Source organism: Phasianus colchicus, chromosome 6, assembly GCF_987193195.1.
Source record: "Phasianus colchicus chromosome 6, bPhaCol1.hap1.1, whole genome shotgun sequence".
In the NCBI taxonomy this organism is placed as follows: Eukaryota; Metazoa; Chordata; class Aves; order Galliformes; family Phasianidae; genus Phasianus; species Phasianus colchicus.
In genome coordinates, this window is record NC_143441.1 from 12,490,421 (window position 1) to 12,513,795 (window position 23,375).

Consider the following 23,375-nt stretch of genomic DNA (forward strand, 5'->3'; position numbering starts at 1 on the left):
TGTTCCTCCCTACAAAATTTAAGCTTCATTTGCTTACATGTTCCCTATAAACATGTGCTATTTGTTTAGCTCAGGTTAAACCAGAGCTGCGGTCCTGCATGTATTTTATCACTTATGACATCTAAACTTTCAAAATTACAGAAGGCAGAGGCCGCACTGCCAACCTTCCGAATTAAGCTGTTGCCTCTCCCCCACTGTTGAGATCAAGCTGATAGACCACAGTAAAAGCAAGTTCTTTTCTGTACTAGGGTTCTGTTCTGTAGAAAGGGTTTTACCCATTTATTTCTTCCTCCTCCAAGCACATGCTTGGAGCAAAACTTATACTGGAAGAAACAAGCATATAAGGCTCAGTTTCCATACTGTACTGAAACAAAAGCAAGGAAAGCTGTATCTATCAAACAGCAACGCTTCTTACACACAATACAATCAGTGGATGGGGCTTATGCCTCTAAGGGGACAGGACTGAAGTTTGGTATTGCTGTCCTTTTAATGCAAATCTTATTCAAACACTGCACCAACATGGTTAGTGGAATATCACTGCTTACAAAATGCTCAGGTGTAGTGTTTCAAAGAAAATAGAAAATATTCTTGTAATACTCCATAGTCTCTGCCATTTCTGTTTGTAACAAATTCCTCTTACGGTATTTTCTTGTCCCTTTTTTTTTTTTATTAGAGAAATTGTTCACATAAGTACTTCTGTTTTCCTTTGATCTCTTCTGTTAAATACATAATTCTATTATTTTTTTCCACAAATCTGGAAAAATGAGTGGAGAATGAACTGCTCCTTCAATTACAGCACAGCCTCAGTTGAAGACTTAAGTTATTCTTTCCCTCACCTCATTGCTATGATTACACCATAGCATTTTTTTTTTTAATCTCTAATGACAGAATATTAGATACTGAGTTTAGCTTGGAAAGGTTGTACAGCAAGACTTCCAGAAAAGAGCATGGGCTGGGGCTGTAGGGAGGGGAACTGAAAGAGCTGCACAGCCACAGCTTATGCTGTGGGTAGGTGGGCAAGGGTACATTGCCCACATCACTTTCAGCTTGACATTTATGACCCTCAACTCTTCTCTGCTTTTTAAACGTGAAAATACAAAACCTCATTAAATTCACCAACAAGCATACTTCACTCTATGAATGTACAATATGTGACAACTGAAAACTGTCCAAGTTGCAAAACAAGGCAGCCAAATACCAATGAAAGCTGGTTGTTGTGAGGAGCTCTAAGAGGATTTGCACTTTCTTTGATTCACTGAGGGATGATTACAGCAAGTAGATTATCTTAAATTCTCTGTCACTGGTGCTAAGGGACAACTGGAGAACCCTCTTCAGAAGTTTTAACGTTCTCCATGCTTATACACTGGGAAGGCTTTTCAGTATTTTGGCTTGTTTTAATCTTACCTTAGAGCTCCACAGAAGACCCTATGTGCTGCTGTTGATACCTCAGGGTGAGCCACCCCCCTTCCAGCACAGGCATCTCTGATTGTTGTGTTGGGAATACATGGGATGAGTCCTTCAGAATCAGACCCATCAGTTCTCCAAGGCTTTCTGTAATTCAGTACATGGATTAATGGTAACAATAGTTCCTATTGCATCTGCCTCATGAGTCTGAGTTTCAGTCCTACTTTCCTGATGCAAGGTTCACTGAACTGTTTTGTACAGTAATTACACAGTTGACCATGCAAACTATAAGGTGTTGGAACAACCAGCTGCTTAGAATTAAATCTATGTACAGAACCTTAGAGGTTTTCATCACTTAGTCAAACAAGGACATATTAAATTGTGTGATAATGCCAAAGAGTAGAAGAATTCCTACATTAACTTGCTTTATACATTCTTACTGCTCACAAATACTTTGATACACCAGAGGCTTATTTTTATACCCATGAAGGCAGCTACTGTCAGGTTACATATCAGGATACATAAAGATTCCAATAGAAAAGTAACTGGAAAAAGCTCGTTGATTTGCCTCTACTCCCTAGTGATGTCTGTTCATTTAAGTTTGTCATATTTATAATTACAGCTTTTACAGAGTTTAAAATAAAATGAGTTTTCCATTAATTTAATAGACATGTTCGTGCCTGTTTGCTTGTACATATGAAGTGTGGTTTACCTGCCAAGCATTGGTATCACCAAAGGAAGAATTCTCCAGTGAGATCCTCACACTGACCCTGGAGCTGAGCTGTAGCTGTATGGGCACGCTGGTTCTGCACCCTCCCATGCCTTCAGAGCAATGGCTGCAAGCTGCTGGGAGCTGAATCCAACAATTCCAGCATGCACAAGGCAGCACATGCAACTTTCTTTGATCCTGCTGAACATAACATTATTCATTACACAGCTGCACAAGTCTCTGGTCAGAACCAGCACTATGAGAGGAAAGCTGATAGCAAAAGGCTTAAAAAACAACAAAAAGCAGAAAAGAGCAATAGATACTGACTGGCAAAAATAGATACTCAGTCTGAAGCTCCTCTGTTGCTTTCACTAACGCAACAGAGAGTAGCTCAATTACAAAAACATAAGTAAAACACTTAATATAATGTGACAGTGGCACCACTTCTCATATTTAATACTGACAGTACCAGCTTTTCCCTTAGTAATGGCTGCAGAAGAAGCTGGAAGCACAGACCTCTTTTTTCCAAAGCACGGATAGGCAGGAAAATTCTGCAAATAGAAAAGCTCAGCCTTCAGAACATGTAAATGGACATATTCAACACTACAGGTGAACAGCTGCACTGTGTTGAAAGTAATTTTTATGGAAACAGTTTTCTTGACCTCCAGTTGCACATGACCTTAAAGCAAATTTCAGCAGCATTAAGTACAGAGGTGTTTGTTGTATAACGCTGAGTACTTTCCTCCTTCCTTTGCATACCAAGAGACTTCAGAAGACTTAACTACATCTCCATTCTCACGTAGTGCAGAGTAAGAAGTTAATCACAGACACGAGGAATCAGAAAGCTGGCAGGAGACTGCAGTTGTACACACTGCAAAGGTTTCTAAATACCAAGGCGAGAGACTCCAGGTTGTGGTCTTCACCTGAAAATGGATATTTAAAGCCTCACCTTGCCTCTGGTTCTCAGTACTCGAGACACACTGAGCTCGAACAGACTCAGAATGTGGAAAACAAAAAGGTTTACTGTAGTGTGAAGAATTGTACATTAACTTTGAGAATAGATACACAAGCTGTGGCAAGGACAAAATACAACAGGACTGCAAAAACATATAATAGAAAATACTTCGGGCAATACTAAAATTCCCATGAAATTAACAATATAAACTGACATTTTAGATAAAATGGTGCTTTCAGAAATGCTTAGCCACCAAAACTGAAGAGTCCTAGGATTTTTTTTACTACCACTTATAATGACCAAACACTACTACTGCCTAACAGCGGCCAGCAAACATGCCCGTGCCCTTTCTAGTTTTATTGAACATTTCTCTAGGGCATCCTAAACCTCAATCCCTTTTACAGTTATGAAATCCCACACAGTACAACCTACGGAGAAATTTAAGAACACACTGTCAATCTACACTGGCAGTTCCTTTTCTTCATGCATATTTTAAGGGTGATCCCCTAATTGTAACTGTCCTGAAAACATCTATCCTCCCATTTTTGAGCAATAACACTTTAAAGTGCTGAAAATAATACTTCACTTCTTAGGGGAAGGGGAGGGCAAGGGCCAATCAACTCTTTTTGGTCACTGGAATCACCCTTAGAGTTCCAGCCAGACTCAGGAAGGGGGCAAAAAAGGGCCCATGGCTGCTGAACATCCCACTCCTGTCTGTCTCAGGTGGTTCTTAGAGGCACGACTCATCTTCATCCTTTCTGTGAGCACCAAGGGAAGAGTGAAGGCTTTTAGACCCCCACACGCAGCTTTCCTGTATACAAAATATTTCCACAGTTTCAGCGTAACACAGACAAATACAGATGTTTAAAGAATATGCCACTTATACTCAAGAGATCCAATGTATCTAAAGAGTATTTCATTCTACAAAACCAAAGCCAAACTGCACTCTGCAAATGTCTGGCTTGAATTTCAGACCCCCCACTGCCATGAATTTGCACAGGAACATTACTGGTTATTGCTTCAGCCAGGCTGCTACAAAACGATTTACAAAGTCTGTGACATGGGAGCACAGCTTACCAGCTGATAACTTGTCTGACCTACAAAGGATTTACTGAATAAAAACTTCAGCCCTCGACATCAATTAGACTTCTTAGTGCAGTTTTAAATTCTTAGAGTAAACGCATAAGATTTGGCATATATTATTGGCACAATGTTCTTCAAACACTTAGAAGTTCATGTATAAATATTTATATTCCCATTAATCAGGACGGGCATGAGGAGGACTCAGCCAATCTGGGCAGCCTTTCTGCCCGCACATATTCCCTCTTTGATTTTCATGCACTGAAGGGAGAGCTGCTTCATCCGGTTATCCAAAGCCAGCCCCTCGCTGGAGCCAATCCTGTTGCTGCTCCTGTTCTTGTTCACTCTGTCACTTGCCTTGTTCTCAGCCCCTTCTGCTCTATCCCCTGCAAAGAAAAGATAAAACTCGATGTTAAACCCAGATATCAGTATGTAGCTTATGGTTCAAGCAAATCCCTCTGAAACTTCCTCTGTCAAAGCACACAAAATACACAAGCAGGAGCAAGATGCTTTAACTAAAGCAAAGTTGGCCTTCCCAGCTGTTCTCATCTCATGTGCTACATCAGTATCTTACAGCATAATAGATTTAGGCTGCAGTACACAAGAACAGTGGTAATTCTCCTGTCTGAATTTGTCAGCAAGGGCTGGCAGGTTTCTTTTGGCACATTATTTTTTTTCTGGAAAGCAGGACAGCAACTAAAAAATAAACTCAGATTTTCCTTAAATTAACTGTAATATCAGAATCCCACCAATTGCTGAGGAACCTCGAACCCCACTGCTGCACTAACACCAAACCAGGCAACCTGCACAGCCAGCAGAGCAGTGAAAGCACTTAAGATGTCATAGGTAGCTGTGGGCCCTTCACAGGCTACCTTCCCCAAGGAAGCAGCAGCAGCTCAGCGAGCCTGTGACATGCCTAGAGGAGCTAAGAGGGTTTTCCTGCTCCCTTTTATAAAACTTAACAGCATTGGCCCAGGGTGTATCCAGCTGTGCATACCTCTTTCAGCTTCACATTCAGGAGATGAAGCCCCACTGCATTCACTTCGGGGGCCAAGGACGGGGAAGATCGCTCCAAACTCAGAGAGGGACACAGGGCTGGGCAGATCCAGGGTGCCAGGGCGTGTCGCAGGGGGAAATGGAGTGGGCACCTCGCTAGGGCTTGTAGGCCCAGAGCTGAAGCTGGACACTGACTGTGTTTCCGAGTCTTCCTCTGACACAAAGCTGCTGCCGTTGTCATCCTCAAATACTTCAGAAGCCACTACAATGTTTAAAGATACATTCCCATTAGCAAACCTACCCCATTGGCACCTTTCTGGGCAAGTGTAGTTTCTCAGTTTTGCACCTCTTGTCCATACACACACTGCTAACCCAGGCTGTGGTTTCTCATCATCTGCCCCCTCTGCAAAGCTTTACCCAGCATTTCACGCATGGATCAGCCCCGTTTCCAGAGAAAAGCTCTGAAAAGCAGCACACCTGCCAGCAATGCCCTGGTCCTTATGGGATTTTTACCATTCCCCACTGACCTTGTTTGCTCTGGGTCTTCTGCACATAGCTTAGGGCAGAGCTTGCTCCGCTGCACCTGTCTTGGCCAGCAGCATCCTGACACCAACACAGACTTGTGAATATTTAAGATATTAATTAGACAGCAGACAGTTTTAGGGGCAGACTGTCTCTGCATTCTCTCCCCATTAATGCAGTTTCAATCCAGCAGAACTCCCAAGACTTCTCTCTGCATGGATCACTGTCATTTTAAAAAGCTCCACTCGCACATATTGCTCTCCCTGCTCATGGTTGCTCCTGCCTGAAATCTAATTCAGCAAACCAACTCCAGATTAAGCTGTTGCCAACAGCTTTTCATTAATGGAAGTTCAATTTTGTACTGAATTTAGAGAGTACATCTGGCTAAAAATGTTTACAGGATGGGACCTGTGTCCTAAATACCTTCTGCACTCAAGTCCCACTGGGCTCAGAAGGTTTCTTGTGTGCCAGCATCACAACAGTCTGAAGAAGCCCCTAAACAGCAAAACATTTACAAAGACCTGAGGTCATTCGCAGTTCTGCCTCCTCACCATTCCTGCTGCTGTCAGAGTGGTTCAGAATCGACATGAAAGAGCAGCAGGGGCAAAGCAGAAGCATTAACAAAATGACTCAAAGGAAAGGCTTCAAAGTGGTTCTGTTGCCAGCCCAGCAGTCAGGGGCTCCAATGCACCACTCGGACACAAAGAGTGCAAATGGAGGCAGCTGTCAGCATGGTTATTTCAGATATGTTCAGCCTCCTTCTGCTGCATTTTCAGATCATGGGTCTGTATTCATTCAGTTAGAAAAAAAATTCAAAAGCTCAAAATTGATAACCATTACCTAATTTTTAAAATCCCCTCCAGGGCACTTCATGCTCAGACAGCGTGGTGGTTTAGATTTTGCTGGTTTGCTTTTTGAGGTCAAATCTGAAACTGCAAAGTGGCCTTTCTTTTGACCTGCTGTGTTTTGTCAATACATAGGAACCTAAACAGGTAACTACAGAGGGTAAAAGCAAGTAGGGCTGGGGTGATGATTCCCATTAAAGGATTCCTCTCCTTGGCAAGCAGCACTGACACCAGTAAAGCTACAGCAAGCACAGCTTTAACTACAGCTTATTTATTGCCATCTGAGTTCCATATCACACAGCAGCATGTGCTGGGGATGTAACACTCCCAGCTGATGGTGTTTTATCAAACTCCAACAGACAGAAACTAAGACTGAAAAGGGCCTCGGGTGCAAGCTCCCCACATTGCAACACTTTTTCTTCCCCGATACAGCACTAAACAAATAATAATAGGGAACAGCTGATGATTTTAACTCATATCCCCTTCCCTTGAGGATATATTGATAGATATAATAAACTCCTACAATAACCAGAAACAAGCTAACCAGTCCCACAACAGCCACTGAACTTCAAGCTGCACAACATACAGATCATCTTCATCTCGGTATTTCCTCTCTAGTCCACAGCCCACGGGATACTCTCAGGCAAAAAAATGTTCTGCACTCACTTGAGACAGCGTCCAACTCTGGTTTGCTGGTAGACAGGTCTTCCACAGAAATGTTGCTCCCTTCAGCACCCACACCGCATCCTCGGGGCCCCATGGCAGTGGACCGTCTCCTCTCATGAATCTCATCTGAGATCATCTCCAGATTTTTCAAGGCAGTCTTATACTCTCCCTTCGCCAGGGAGAGTTTTGCCTGCAGGTCATCCACTGTTTTCTTCAGTTGCTAACAAGAAAGACAGATATTAGAGGTGCTTCCACTACAGACAACACGGACATACAGCATGCAGTTCATTGTGTGCCCCCCTGGCAGGCCCTGCTGAGCTGTCACCCCACTGAAGCCATGGCTGATGGCACAGAACACCACACCCCACACCCTCCAGCAACACCCTCAGGAGCACCCAGCTCCCCATTTCCTTCCTCTATTGTAATTGAGCACAGGCCATGTGCAGCAGAACGGTCTCAAATAGAAATTGTACGAGGTAACTCATACTGATCTTTGCATTTGAGTTCTCACCTTTGGCAGCTCCAAGACTCAATGGCTGCATTGGGATCACCATTCCACGCACAACTGCTGTGTCCAGACCTGGGCCACCGTGCCCCATCACACCAAAGCACAGCTAGACACCATTGCAGCACAAAGATGCCAAAAAAAGCTCTGGCAGCATATCCAGCTGCATGACAGCCCCATTCTCCCAAAATCTAAATTCACATCTGAGTGATGTTTGAGTACTAAAAGCAGCCTGATGCAGAAAACATGGGGGAAAAAATATCCAGAGACTTCAGACTATAAGAAGCACAGACAAACTATTAGTTTGGTCCATAAAACGAGGAGCAGGGTTCAAATGGGTTTGAACTTACTGCTCACGAGGGAACAAGGCCTCTTCATCTTTTATCTTTAAAGTGTGCTTAGCAAATTGCTCATGATAAGAGGTTTGGAACAAAATTGGCTTTGTAAACAGTCAATAGTTGCTCTGATAGCATGTTCCACGTAATTTCAATATTTATCACAAGCACTAAAGAGTCTCAGGGTGATGCGAACTCCGCACTTACCTCTAGCTGGACATAGTACTTTGCCTTGAGTTCAAAATAAGGTCTGTGGAAAGACAAAGAACAACTGTTTACAACCACCAGAGAACTGGAGTGGGAGTTGCTCTCTTTATAGAATTAACAGAGCTATTTTGTGTTTCAGCATAATCCTGAGAGACCTCTATCTACAGGTGCTCTCCACTTCTCTTTTTTCCTCCTCAAACCCATTTATTTCTCCTGGGCCTTTTGACCTAAATACAAATTGCAACATTCCAGTTGTTGGAGTTGATGATACAATTCCCTCAGACCAACATTCCGCAAGATATTGAAACAATGTTCAGCCTACTGCACAGGCATCCTCTTAGCACCCAGAAGCCAAGAGCAGCTTCCTCTGCTTCAAGTCCTTCTGCAGCTGCATTTTGGACTATGCACCAGAATACAGCTGTATGAATCTATAGCTCTCCTATCCTATATGGTTTTATGGGTTGAATTCTATTCGCAGTCACAAAGTGACCAATTCTCATTTCTCTGTGGTTAGGATACTTCACAGCTCCTCCTTTTAATCCAACTGGGAGGGAAAACCAGGCTTGGAGCCTGACCTCCCACCAGCTTCCATATGCCTGGGGGAAAGATCTCTTTTGTAGCAGCAATTACCACACGTGGCATTGCAGAGTTGCTCAAAGCTTTCTAAGCAGATGACAGAAGAGGGAAGGCACTCTGCTCAAGTCACCAGAGCAGAAAGTGACTTCCAAAAGCTTGCTAGCACAGGCGAGCCCATTATCCTGCAGCTTGGTGGCACTGAGCCATGAGATCGGGCGTATGTTAAGAACATGCAGCCATATGTACCATCACTAGCTTGCAAGCAAGGACCCAGAAACAAAATTAAAAGCAAAACAATCCTGTAAGACTGACAAGTGGATGATTACAAGGCAAATCATCCAAATGACTTTCCTTTGGGCCATCCCAGTCTTACTTTAGAACAGTAATGCTTTAAGCATCTTAATCCAGCCTGAAGCACACAGCAAACACAAGTCACTGTTTGCATGGAAAGCAGCAACACTTCCAGCACATCTGCCAACCTAGGGGGCTGAGGGAAGGAGCCTGGACAACGTGGTCCTGCAATGCCTCAGAGTTACAGACAACTTCCAGCAGCAGCCAGGGAAGGGGTAGAGCACCCTGTTACCAGCTCCCTTCTGCAAAGCAGCTGCATGCTAGTTACAACACAAGCAGCAGCAAATTCAATGCCCTCAATTCCCAATTTACGTAGGCCCCTGATAGCTAAACACCTTCTCAGATACTGCTCTCACATACAGAAATCAAGCTCAAAGATTTAGATTCGATATAAGGAAAAAATCTTTCACAGTGAGGGTGGTGAGACACTGGCATAGGTTGCCCAGTGATGTGGCTGATGCCCCGTCCCTGGAGACTTTCAAGGTGAGGCTGGATCAGGCCCTGGGCACCCTGATCTAGCTATGGTGTGTCCCTGTTCACGGCAGGGGAGTTAGACTAGATGGCCTTCAGAGGCCCATTCTAACTCTAAAGGTTCCATGATCCTATGAATCTATCATTTAGCAATCTGATAGCATTTTTGCTCAGGCCCTGAGCAGTGCCAGACAAACAGCACACAGCTCATTCTATGAAGCCACACTGCTATACTGTTTTAGCAAACATGCCTGCATCTTCCTTGAGAAGTGCTAAACCTTTCCCAAACTGAGCAAGCGCCAATCAAAACAGGCTTTTAGTTGACCAATTTCCCAATAAAATCATTTTTAGATGGTGGGATTAAAAGCTAAACACAGCAAGCAGATTGTTTAGACAAGCTACAGTCTGGAAATACAAGGAAAGGCTGTGAAATAGAAAGAGGATTAAGAATTGGTTGTAAACAGGGCCAAAATTTTAAATAGGTTCTGAAAAAAAGCTGCTCTGTTTCTCTGCAACCGAGCAAAACTGCTTATCAAATGCACACACATTTATCAGTGATGCTGCTCAGCCATGTTCCCCGAAGCATTTCTTCCCCCAAGAACAGCTCTTGCACAGCTTTGCTAAAGCAGTGTTAGGAATTAAACAAGTCTGATGTACAGCATGCTGCCCTGATGCAGTCTCACACCTTTCTGAGGTTTCTGTCACTTGCTTTGTGAGTCTTCTTAACTAAATATAAAAATTAAATGGCAAAAAAAAAAATCCTAAGCTGCAAAACCACCACACATACGGAGCTTTGCAGCTCTGTAGGCAGCATCTCTGTGAAATCCCACATGCCTGGTTCTCAAGTCACTCATCATGAAAGGTTTTGATGCACTGAAAACACAACTAAGAGTATGCCCAGGAAACTCTTCTAGTACAACTTTACAAGGACAACATCTTTTCACAAGTATCCAACATCCCACACAATCCTTTGTCCTACAAAGAGACTTGACCATTAAACTCATTTCCAAGTATGAGACCTACTTGGATTTATTGATGGCTCTTTTCAACTTCTTCTCCAGCTGCTTCATCCTTCCCATGGCAGCATTGTATTTGGCTGCCGTCTCCTTGTGAACCAACTCACTTCTCGTTTTGGTTTGTTCTGCCTCCATGACCTATAAGAAGGAAAATACAGTGGGCAAGTATTTTGAGGGGCAAGATCCAAGCATCCATTTCTTACCATTTTTATTAATAGTATATCCATAATTTCTCAAATTAGGAGAGGGCTGAAGACTAACCGGAGGGATAAGAGAACTGCACACAGTTCAGCCTGTCCCCCCCTACCTGAAGCACCAGCCACCAGAAAGTAACCCATCCAATGAGACAGTCTTTGTCACAGAATCCATGAAGGCTGGAAAGACCACTCAGATCATCTAGTCCAACCACCAACCCATCACCACCATACCAATAAACCATGCTACTGAGTGCCATATCTATCCTTTTCTTGAGCACATATAGAGGTGGTGACTCCACCACCTCCCTAGGCAGCCTGTTTTGCAGGAGGCTAGGAAGCTGCCTTTCCTCTTAAAAGAGCTGGCCAGCCTCAAATCATGACTTCAACATCAGAAACGGTTTGGGCCATGAACTTTTCCCCTATAATGCAGGTGGGGAGCGATACACTAATGATCAGCTAACCAGGGCAGGCAGATACCTAAGGCACAGCAGTCCCATCAGCTGCCCTGCTGACATCCCACAGTCATGTTTTCGCAGTAATTCTGCCCAGGATACTTTCATTTTGCAGATTTGAGCTGCCTGAGGCATCAGAAAATCTGTCGTCTTTAATGCAGTGGCAGAAAGAATCCAGCAAGAGACAGAATTGATTTGTTTAAAGGAATAGAAGCAGTGACACCTCTCCATTGTCTGACAGTAAGCAGAAAGCAGCCAGTTTTCAGGCTTCCCTTCTTTCAACCCTGAAAATATTCACAGAAAAAAAAAAGGAAGGCAAGATTTATTTTCCCTCAAGTAGTGAGTTTTTCAGTATTTCAGCTGTGAAAATACTTCAAGCACATTTCCTCCAGCTGGATTCCACCACCAGCACCATCACCTGTCCTCTCAGAGGCACAGAGAGGTAATAAATAAATAAATAACAAGGTATCTTTAAATTGAATAACATCACCAACAAATCTCTCAGTTCTTTAAAGTACCAGCCCTCAGGCTGAACTAACCAGGGAAAAAGAGCACAGTCAGCTTTTGCTTGCATAGTATGCGACTCCGCTCAGAAAAACTGTGCACAGTCCTTTCTGACACCTAAATTCAAGTGTGAAACTGCTGTGGGCCAAAGCTGCACTGCATCTGCATCAGCTGGAAGGTCCTGCTGCCACAACTGGGGGCCACAGCTGCTCCCCTGCATTCATCACTTGTTATTACAACAACGTTGCTATCTATGAACTAAAAGAATGAAGTTTCCAAAGGCTCTTCTGATTACACATAAAATACACTCCAACCACCTTCAACAGCTTCACATATGACTAAGACATCCACATTTGAAGTTAAAAAATAAGAAATAAATCAAATTGATGGCAGACTGTCCCCTGCATCCTAAAAACAAGCTACAGCCTCTCATCTTGAGGTCTCAGAAAGCAAAGTTGATGCAAAGATGTTCCCTGGTGTAATATGTCAGTCAGACTGGTTTTAGCACGGAATTGTTGTAAATTAAAAAGCAGTCTCCAAAGACCACACAGAACCTGGTTTGTTCCTTTGTAGAGTAGCAAGGCAACTGCAATTTAAAAATGCTGGAAGCTACAAAATAATAGAGCAGCTGAAATTTGTTGATTTTCAATTAAACACCATTCCTTGCCATCTATTCTTGGGATGAAATTAGCATGGGATCAATCACTTCAGCACTATCAGTACCAGGTTAGGTGTTCTGCTTCTTGTTGACTTCACACATCTGATATTAAACATCATAAAAATTCTTCATCCTGCAAGACAGATTTGGGGATGACAGATTGTAAACACCTCAAACAAAATACAGAATGTGAAGCCAGATATCTACACCCACATTTGTTACCCTTTTTGGAAATAGAAAAAGGTCGTATACTTCATCCTCCTGGGAAATCAGCAATGGGAGGCAAGCTTCTCCTCCTGCTGTGTAGTTCTTCAGTGGACACACTACCATGCTGCTTACATTACCCAAGTGCTCTGCTTGAGGGAGTACAGCTCAAGATGTGTTCACCAGGCTGAGGACACGGACATGGTTCTGAAGTACCTGGCAGGCTGTTCCACATCACTATCACCACACAGAGCTGCCTGCTGTCAGGATGTATTTAAACCTTTCACCCAGACAAGAAGAAACAAAAAGATCATCTGCTTCTTCACAGAAGCCAAACAGCCCCTGAACATAGAACCTGTCTGCCAGGACATGTGGATAGAAACAGACCTGCAAACCATGCAGCTCACTTTATATCCTGGAGGTTCTATGCAAGGCAAGCCAGTGAAAACCCTCACTTTTAAAAAGGTCTTAGTAGAGGACAGATAAAGTCTGTGTGGGAGGAAAGCATCTCTTATTAGATCCAATAACACCTCTGGGGAAAAAGAAGTATTCTTACATTGAATCAAACAAGCTTTTGGTCACACTGTCTGAATAAGCTTCCTTCTAATGTAAGACACAGTGCTTCTACCAACAAACCTTTCCACGGCCATCACAGATGTGAGAACATCACTTACAAAAAGCCAGAGACAAGAGTGAGGATGACAACTGAGACTTCTCTTGACACCTCTCTCCTCTCAGCATCCTAGCTGCCATTCATACTAGGAAGAGGGGAAGCACACTCTTACATAAAAACACACAGAACGAATGAACTTGCAGCACACTACCAGATCCACCAGACACTTTAAGTGGCCTTGTGTGCAGCCAGGAGTTGGACTTCATGATCCTTACAGGTCCCTTCCAACTTGGAATATTCTATGATTCATCACTAGATGGCTACACCAGGCAGGAGTCATCCTCCCAGGTAGCCCAGACAGCAAGATGCAGCTATTCAAAAGAAAAAAAAAAAAACCTACACAGGTATCAATCAATTCCTCTGTCCTCATCTACCCTGTTTCCAATCCAGATGCCAGGGAAGGGAAGATCAGTACAAAATATATACGTTTAGCAAATAGGCCTGCACAAGTGGCTTTATCCCTCTCAGCCAAGAAATCTTCATGTGCTGAAGTCAAAGATGGATTTCAGGAAAATTTCTGCAATAGCAACTGCAAAAGAAACGTTTATCAGTGAAATTTAGCAAACCTGATCATCTGAGCCAGAGAATTACTCTGGACATCTGTTCCTTTCTCTAAAAATTAAATGGGTGACTCTTCTAGAAGAAATAGAAATAAAAGAGATAAGACAGACAGTGCAACACCTGCAAACCAGAAGGACAGAATCAACAACACAAGGAATAAAGATAGTACAGGGAGGACTATAAATGCTGCGTTTAACTTCCATGGTGAAAGGATGGAGAGATTAGGACAGAGATGGTTGTGAGTATTCCTGTTGTTTATTTCATAGCTTTCTTCCCCCTTTTTTCTCCAAGTGATTCTATCTGCAGGAAGTTTCTCTTCTCTCCACATCATGAAAGTACCCACGCATTTTACACCAACAGATGGTACTTCACGGTGTAATATCAAAGAGAGTTTTGCATGCCAAATTAAAGCAAGAGGGAGCAGGCCTTCTCCCTCCTTCTCCCTTTCCTTTTTCAAATATCTCATGATCAAGAGCCAAAACATGTCTTCTCCCTGCCAGAATTTTTGAACTGAACATACCTCAGGAAAAACTGTAAAAGCAGAGTCTTTTGAAGAGTGTAGATTGCACTGGCAATTAGAAAACAGCAATTTCTCACACAGGATCTTCCTTTTTGCTCCAATTTGTCTCAAATTTCAGGTAACGTTCTGTCAGCACTTTTCCTTTGGACACATTTATATACAAGGATGATTTCCTACACAATTATAAATGCAAAGATCTCTGCCCCTCATCCCTCCTTTCACTGGCCCTCCTGTAGCCTTGTGCCACCAACTACAGCATCATAACTCCAGGTACCAACAGACAGGGAAGACTTCCACATCCAAAACATTTTCTCCAAATTTTAAAGACAAACTGAAGTTGACTAAAACACTGGTAAGCTGATGTCCAACAATGAACTTGTCTTATCCAGGAAGTTTAAAAGCCCATCAAGCTGGGGTTGTTCAATCTTGAGAAGTCTCCAGGGAGACCTCATAGTAGCTCTCCAGTACTTGAGGCGAGCTTGTAAGTAGGAAGGGGACTAACTTTTTACACAGACAGATAGCAATAGGACAAGTGGGAATGGTTTTAAACTAAATGAGGGGAGATTTAGATTAGAGCTTAGGAAAAAATTATTTGTTCAGAGGGAGGTGAACATTGGGAGAGGCTGTGCAGAGAAGCTGTGGTGCCGCATCCCTGGAGCATTCAAAGCCAGGCTGGATGGAGCCCCAGGCAGCCTGATCCTTGGATGGTAGCCCTGCCCATGGCAGGGATTGGCACTGGGTGGGCTTTAAGGACCGTTCCAACCCAAACCATTCTGTGATTTTATGATCAAACCTGCCTACGTGCAAGGGCAGGTAATTTTTGTAACCAACAGAGAATTCATTTTACAACAAACACCCTCATTTGGTCACGTAAATTGTTCTCAAGACACCATCAACACGCTGATTAAACAAGTGGAGTTCAGTGGAAGGTTAGGCAACTAACTCAGATGTACAAAGTAAGGTTCTAGACAGTTAAAACTGAGGAGCTAAATCCCAGCCTAAGCATCACTATATCCATCCCAGATCTTTTGAGAAAGAGATTTCTAGAAGAAAAAAAAAAACAGCACAGGAATTTACCCCAAAACATATACCAGGTTAAGGACTGAGGGGGCTAAAGAAGCTGTCTGACTTGCAGGATCGTTTCACAGCCTTGTGCTGCTCTGTGCTCAGCATACATCTCAAGGACAGACATTTGAAGGGATTATAGCTGCATCTTCCCAGACAAGTTGGCATCTTGCTCCTATTTAAACAGCAGGCACCTTTTGCTCCCTTTGGAAACCTAGCTCAAAATGCAAGGTGCAAAAAAAAAAAAAAAAAACCGACTACACTCTTTATGCCCTGTACCTACGCATGCTGGTAGTCTGCTCCACAAGTCTTCCACATGCTATGTTTCTGACCCATCCAGGAGAGGGAAGATCTTCAATAATGCTTGCATTTCTAATCAATTTACACAGATGATTTTTCTATTTCAGTGGCTACAAAAGGCTTGTTTACATTATCCCATTATACCAGTACTGCTTATTTTTAATGTGACTGTATCTTTTCAAACCATGAAGATATCAAAAGGCAATTACACCATGCAGCTCCATTTCCTCTCAACCAGGATCTGCAAAAAACATTTTCTAGTAGGTACTTAGCAGTCTAAGTCTTTGTCTGCTTCCATTAGGTTAAGTGCAAAAGCAACCAGGATGTATTTCCATACAAGTCTATACAAATAGAGATGCATCTGATTTGTTCTCTTGCCTACCCCTTTTTTTCCTTATGTTCTCTGCACTGTCTGTCAGCTACCAAGTTGCTTTAGGGCTCGGATTTGTTCCAAATTCTGGATTAATTCAATACAGCCTGCTACTGCTACCTAAGAATAGCAAATAAAAACACTTTACTCTTGCCTGTCATTTCTACCAATATAGAAACAAATGAATTAGTAACTCACTTCTGACACTTGGCCCAGAGATGCTTTTCAGCACTTGATTCATTGCTGCACAAAGCACAGTACAAGATTATGCTCTGTCCAATAGATGTAATTTACAGGTATAGGCAACAAAAAAAAAAAGCAAATCTAAAAAGGAACAGTGCAACCAGATTGCAGAAAGCTTCTCCAAGAGTGATTTTCCACATGGAAACAGAGTGATGGGTTGATGAATAGACTAAACGATCTTAGCGGTCTTTTCCAACCTTAACGATTCTATGATTCACTGAATTCTGAATATATTCTTTTTTTAACCTAAGTCTTCACCTCTCTTATTCACCATTAGCATTTTCTAATGTCATTAACAGTTAGTGATCTGAGATAAGAACACCAACAGCCAAGAAGAATCTTTGTCCTATTAGATCTCATCTGCCAACCTCTTTTCCATTCATAGCTTGATAGGGAATGATGGTATTTTCTGTTCCTCAAGCTCCCCCCAGTTATTTTGTGTACCTCACCCTAACAACCTCACTAATTGCATGGACTGAAATGAAGAACATATTTACTCTGTTCTTAAAGACGACAAACTGAGTCAGTATTCCAAACAAACTAATGCCAGGTCTTTCCAGTCAAGACTATTTTTTTCCTTACCTATGTTGGCTCTGGCTCTAGCCTCAAGATCCCCAGCAGGGCTAATGAAAATCAGAAGACAAACTTCCATGTACTTCTTTCAAAACGTGATGTATCTTCGAAGTGCAAAGATACATGCTTTCCGGGATCTGAATTTACCCAGACTATTTTCAGTACCAGAAAGAGAAGGGTAACACACTTTCCATCTACTAAGTCCTCAGCTGCTCTATACAAATCAATCTGTGCCTAGGAGATTTTACATCAAAATAAACACAAGGCTCCTATGTACTGTTCAGCTGCAACCATCAGAGATGTCACAGTTTCAGTCTGCCCCTGACAAGGAGATCTCTTGCATTCAGTGACAATACATGCAAACACCATCAGCTCCAAACACTGTGACAAGTTCCTCTTCTGCCCTAAGTCACCGAGTCTGGAAATCTCAAATGTTCTCAGACTGCCTGCAGCCAAGAGGAGTACAATTAAGGGCTGCAGAAAGACACAGGAATTCCTAAAGAATATCCAAGGAAAGGAGGAATCCATTTGAACCCTGAAAATTCCTAGCATTTCTTCCCTCATGCCTGCTAGAGGGAGGCAACTGATCCACAGTTGCTCTCAATCTCCATCACATCTCAGCTACTTCTTAGAGAAGCTCTAAAAAAGTCCTTAGAAGCTTCTATTTCTTTCTCATCTATCTACTGTAAGAATTAAAAAAGAATAGTGTATGCATTTCCAGATCTCTCTCACATCAAACAGGAATAATAGCCAAGGAAAAAATGACAGCTGATGCTATCTTGGCACACGCACTGCAAAGTCAGGTTTCAATCCAGAAAAGCAGAGGTTACCAGATCTGCAAATACTTAAATGACAGAGACAGTAACAGCAACTTTACCCTGGAGGATTTCTGTGTGTTTTTTTGGTTATTCATGTTTTAGTATATATTGAGTTTTTTTCTCCATCTCTCCCTGCTATAGCCAACGTCCTTTTTGTTCTCTGTTTCATCGTCTGGCAGCTGGTTACAGAATTCAGTTTGAAATAGAGATTTTCTTGTAACCAAAATGCTTCTGCAACAGAACAAAGCTACTGCATTGAGAACTGCAAGACAATGCCAGCGTTGTACGGCATGCTCCCCACAGTTGGAATAGCAAGTTCAGCTTCACTGACATTCAAGGAGAACTTTGACAGAACAAAGGTTTTTAACTTAGATTTTTGGTTCTTTCATGTTAAAAAAAAAAAAAAAGCCACCTTTCTGCATTTTTAACAGATAAAGAAAAAGAGAGATAAGGCAAATGACAGGAAAATTCTTGACAGCTGCTAAAACAAATACTGCCTTTCACTATTAGTGTATCTTTTCAGTAGATTTAAGACGACCTTACCAAGAAGGTAAGATCCTGTCTAAATTTGAAAGTGAATTTACAACAGAAGTGTGCAAGCTTGAAATGCAACACATGTTTAGTAATTCTCCATGCAGATACACTCCAGACAAAAATGCCTCGCTGAACCTAATGTCATGTTGAAAACAGGTTACACGAAATTGGAACACGTCCCTGGTACTCCGTGGTCAGAGTTTCCACAACACATACACTCAGAAATAGCCATCCCTATGCAATTAAGCCTTCCCAATGCAATTATTTTTTTATAGCTTCAAATGCAGATATTCCCAAGGATGCTGTTTACCACTATTACACAAATGGTGATTTTATTTATTTATTTATTTTAAGCTAGAGACACTCCTCTAGCTACTAGCAAAGTTAGATAAAGAGCTGTAGTTCATCCCATGGCCCAAATCATCTAACCTCAGACTTCATAATTTTCTGCAGATTCATTTCCTACAGGTCATATGTCTGGACCAATACAAAAAATGCGGTACTTCATAAACTTGCATCATATCTCAAAGAAGAAAACTGAACATGGAAAAGAGAGGTGATGGGGTAAACTGATTTGTGTTTTTATTACCCTCTGCGTAGCATGGTTGAGCATCTCTTGCCAGGCAGAGTCAAACTGACGTTTGTCATCCTCCAGCAGCCTCTGCTCAGCAAGTGAAATAGTCTCCTTTGCAGCACGCAGCACTTCAGTTGCCCTCTGAAAATCTTGAGTTGCTCTCTGGGCTTCCAGCTGTGCCTAAAAATTGAGAAATCAGGATTAGAGACAAAGGAATGCTCAGTCATGTTTAGGAGATCCACCACGCTAATCCCAGGACTTTAAAAACACCTACTCCAGCATTACTGTTTCACAACTGTTTGCTTAGAACTGACACACATTTCCTCACTGTGGTAAATACTGCTAAGACACAGCAGTTTCCACCCAGGTAATTACCAAACAGGTAATTTGCAAGGAACTGTCTCATGATGTTTGTGGTCAAAACTGCAGAGCTGATGGCATACAAATAAGCACTCAGCTGAGAGATTAATACCTGATGCTATAGGTTTAATCACTATGAAACAAAAGAAAAAAAAAATGCAATAGCAAACTTGTAGCACATCACAAATGCATTGAGAATGGCACTCCCTCAGTTTAGTCAGGGTAAATTTTTCATCTGGTACACCATTAAACATACTGAGTAAGTGTTTTGGAATTATTACAGTGCTGTAAAGCATACACAACTTTTCCAAGAAGGTGGCAGTTCATTCTCTGCATGTTCTTCTCCTTTGCTACTGCTAAGACACAGCTGGTACAGCAAGCCCCCACCACAGAGACAACCCAGGGAATTTGTAACAAACATAAAACACTGATGCAGGCCTTGTTGTGTCCTCTGGAAAGTATTGTTTTGTTTCAGCAAAATAACCTCAAGTTTGAGCTTGAAGGAAGTGCTTTAAAGTGGCTGCTAAAAGCAGGAGAGAACAGCACCCTCTGGTGAAGTGCTCTTGCTGTGAGAGCAAAGACTCCTCCAAAGCAACACACAACATACTCAATGAAGCAAGCTTAGAAGCCATCCAATGAACAAGCTGTGATTCTCTCACTCTGGACCAAGAAAATCAAATCACAGACTTTTAAGATCAAATAGTTTCAACCCTCCTGCTATATGCAGGGACACCTCCCTGTAGACCAGTGGCAGACCACTTTACAGACCACCAGCACCATGTCCTAACAGTTTGAAAGGGGAGACTCTACAACAAGCAAACAAAGAATCTCTGTAAACAACTTACTGCTGTAACTTTGTTTTTGTTTCATACATTTACAAGCAGTGGGTTAGTTCTGTTTTGCACCAACATAAAGCCCTTCAAATGTAAGCTTCACATTCAATTCGTTGAACACTAAGCTTGGTGAAGACAGTTATCATTTTACACTTCAATGATTTTATGTATTTTTTTTTAAACCAAGTGGGAATTACCAAGTTTATACCTGGTATAACTTGGGAAACGCCTCTGGTGGGAAACGTCTCTGACCAGACATCAGTGACAGAACAAAATGACCAAACCTTATTATGCCACGATACACAGAGAAGGAAGCTGGAGCTGAAACAGAGGAAAGGACTATTGCATGAAGAATACAAACTTGAGGAAGGTGAAGTCTTTCATGAACAAAGGAAGAGGTTTCATTGTGAAGAAATGGCTGTCGCTTGGGAAATAGCCAAATTCCCTGTGACAAAAAGGGAACTGAGTAGAACAACACACTTCTCCAAGCTAACAGCAGGCTACACATCTTCAACACCAACTGCATCAAATACCTTCAGATGAGAGACACCACAATTACTCATAAAGGTAACTGAAAAAGCCTTCCTTCCCTCCCTGATCTCATGGCAGGGTGGAGACGGACACCAAATTTAAACACAAGTCTCAAAAGGAAATAAAACATGCTATTTCCCTCACAGTGCCCTGAAATAGCAGCAAGCTCTTCCTACATCCTTCCCTTTACCACGCAGAGAGGTATTTTGCCCCACAGCCACCATAGAGAAATATGAGTTATGTGTCAGAGGTCCTTTGGCTATTAGGTGTGGAGGGAAATCCAAGTTGTCAGAGGAGGGATTTCCTTCTGACTGAGGTACTTGCTGCATTTCCTCCTGAAGTGGTTGTTGCTGTTTTCCACAGACAAATAATTCCTCCAGTTGTGTCGTTTGCTGATTCACCACCTTATCTAAAGCTTTCACTAAGAGACAGAACATACAAGCTTTCAGTTCCAAGCAGCTCTACACATCCCAAAGTGGAATGGTACTTTGCACCAATTAATGTCACCCCAGTGCAAATTTGCTAAACCAACCATACACAACATTTCCTCAACACTCCAGTCACCAATCACCTGCTTTGTATCAAATGTATTGGTGCATTTGAGTACACCAGGTTAAAGAACGTATTGTTTAGCCATTAACCTGAACCATGGTACCCACTGAGCACAGAAAAGCCTTCTGAAGATCTTTAAATGAGACTCAACCAAAGCTTCCAACAAAGGGCACAGAAGAAGCCTAAACCTAAGCCCCCACAATATCCTCCACTGAATACTCTGAAAATGCACAGTAGTTTGAGGTAGGACTTTAAGAAGTGAAATAAAACACAGGATTCCAGGAATAACCTGACCCAAGTGTGACAAAACAGTGCTGAGGACACAGGGAAGAAGTGTGCCAAAATAGGGCTGATTTTCATGACAGATCACTCAGGAGAGAGCCAGGACCCACTGCCTCCTATTGCAGTAAGGCCACTGAAGCCCAGTCCCAGCTCAGGCCTCAGCTCCATGGCTTTCCCACCACAGGAGAGGGCCTGCCCGCTCAAAGAATTCCCAGCAAACACAGGAAAACAGATGGGTGGCCCATTCCCAGCTCAGGCAGAACAACACCAAGTCTGCTTTCGAAACTCCAGTAAAAGGAGACCCCAGAGGCATTTGGAAGTACAGTTTTCTCACCATAACTACATCAGCACTTGGATGTTTCTGTTGGCACAGATAGCCAGGTCAGAGATCGAAGCCAGCAAAGACTGAGCTGAGCATTAGGAGCTGAGTTTCTAAATCCCCAAGGAAAATGGCACTTAATGAAAACTTGTGCTATCGGTATTTTCTTAATGAAGCCTCTAGAGCACAACTGGCTACACAGCAAGAAAGTGTTCTTTGTGATAAGAAAACTAGATACTATGTTTACAGTTCAGCTGGACTTCTAGTTGCTTGGTACCTCCAATACCTGGATTTATAGGCACTGAAGAGACAAGACAGAAACAGGCTGGTCCATTCTAGTCACCACTCGTGCACACCCCAGAACCGCATGGGTAAATGGAAAGCTCAGACAAAAACAGGTATCAACACTTTCAGCTATATTTGTTGAATGCTAATCAGCAAGGGCAGTTTAAAAAACACTGTTCTGGAAGGCAAAATGGTTTTTCGACTTAAGCAAAAGAGTTAGTCCAAATAATTTAGCTTCACCCGTCTACTAGTCTTGTTTTAAAGAACTTATTGAGAGCCTGGCAAAGAAAAAAACCTAAATGGTAGGGTAAAGAAAGATTCATCAGTCATTAGAGAAACATCAACAGGTCTGTGGTTTTGCCAATGTGAAAAAGGATACCCAAGTATTTTTAAGTTAGCATGGTTACTCAATAATTAGCCTTCAATTAGAACTCCCTCCAGCAGGTACAAGTTGTTCTGCAATATTACTGGCAGATTCCTCTCATGCTCTTTGCCTCAAGCCTACGAGTCATTTGGTTTGATTGAAGAGGTCACAGCCATGATCTTCCTTGGCTTTTAAAACTACAGACAAAAGGAGCTCACCTCCATCCACGTGACTAAAGCCCCCCAAAAGTTCATATTTACAAGCTATTATTGTATTGCTGTAATAAGCTCCCACTGAGAAGTCAGAAGCTGTGTCCTCATGGGAAACTCCCCACCTCTTCTGCATAGGGCCCTGCTCAGCAAGGAGCCATGCTCAACAGTAGTTCTTGTTTTAGCTAAAGACAGTGATGGAAAAAAAAAAGCAAGGCTGTGGCATGGATGCCAAAGAAGAACACCACCTTTTAAATATAGTCATTCTTCTGGAATTGGCAGGAACACACAGACATATTTCAAGCTAGCATTGGCACATCAGCTTGTCCACTTTCAAAGCAGAGAACTCTGTACTTTTCTCTTGAATTACAAAATACAGTTTTCTGTTCAGCCCACATAGCCTTTATTGCCCTAAGCCCCACTTGTAGTCAGAGCCCTTGCTCAACCCTATAACACATAGCTTGAGTTTTCTGTTTCAACACCAAAAAAGTATATATATATATATACACACACACACACACAAACACCTTCCTCACTCCATCTAACTTTGCAGTTTCTGTTGCTGCCCACATGGTTACACAGGACTGACTGCTATCAGCCAGCCTCCAGAGGACCAGATCACAAGTAAAACGTAAATGTATGAGAAAAGCACCACCAACACGACTGGCAAATTTCCCATTTGAAAGAGTACTCAAAGAAGGCGAGTTCTTTCACGACTCTATAAAACAGGTTCACCAGCCTTGTTCAAAATGAGAA

General features: G+C 42.4%; 1 protein-coding gene across 1 annotated transcript in view; it reads right to left on the minus strand.

Moving 5' to 3' along the window:
- Positions 1-2,525: 2,525 nt before the first annotated feature.
- Positions 2,526-23,375, minus strand: part of SH3BP5 (SH3 domain binding protein 5) — a 43,262-nt gene continuing 22,412 nt past the window's right edge. The window contains exons 4-9 of the mRNA XM_031590293.2: positions 18,900-19,064; positions 10,646-10,776; positions 8,225-8,267; positions 7,178-7,397; positions 5,146-5,406; positions 2,526-4,534 (exon numbers count right to left, since the gene is read on the minus strand). Of these exons, the coding sequence (XP_031446153.1) occupies positions 4,353-4,534; positions 5,146-5,406; positions 7,178-7,397; positions 8,225-8,267; positions 10,646-10,776; positions 18,900-19,064 (1,002 nt within the window). The 3' untranslated portion in view covers positions 2,526-4,352. The remainder of the gene's footprint in view (positions 4,535-5,145; positions 5,407-7,177; positions 7,398-8,224; positions 8,268-10,645; positions 10,777-18,899; positions 19,065-23,375) is intronic.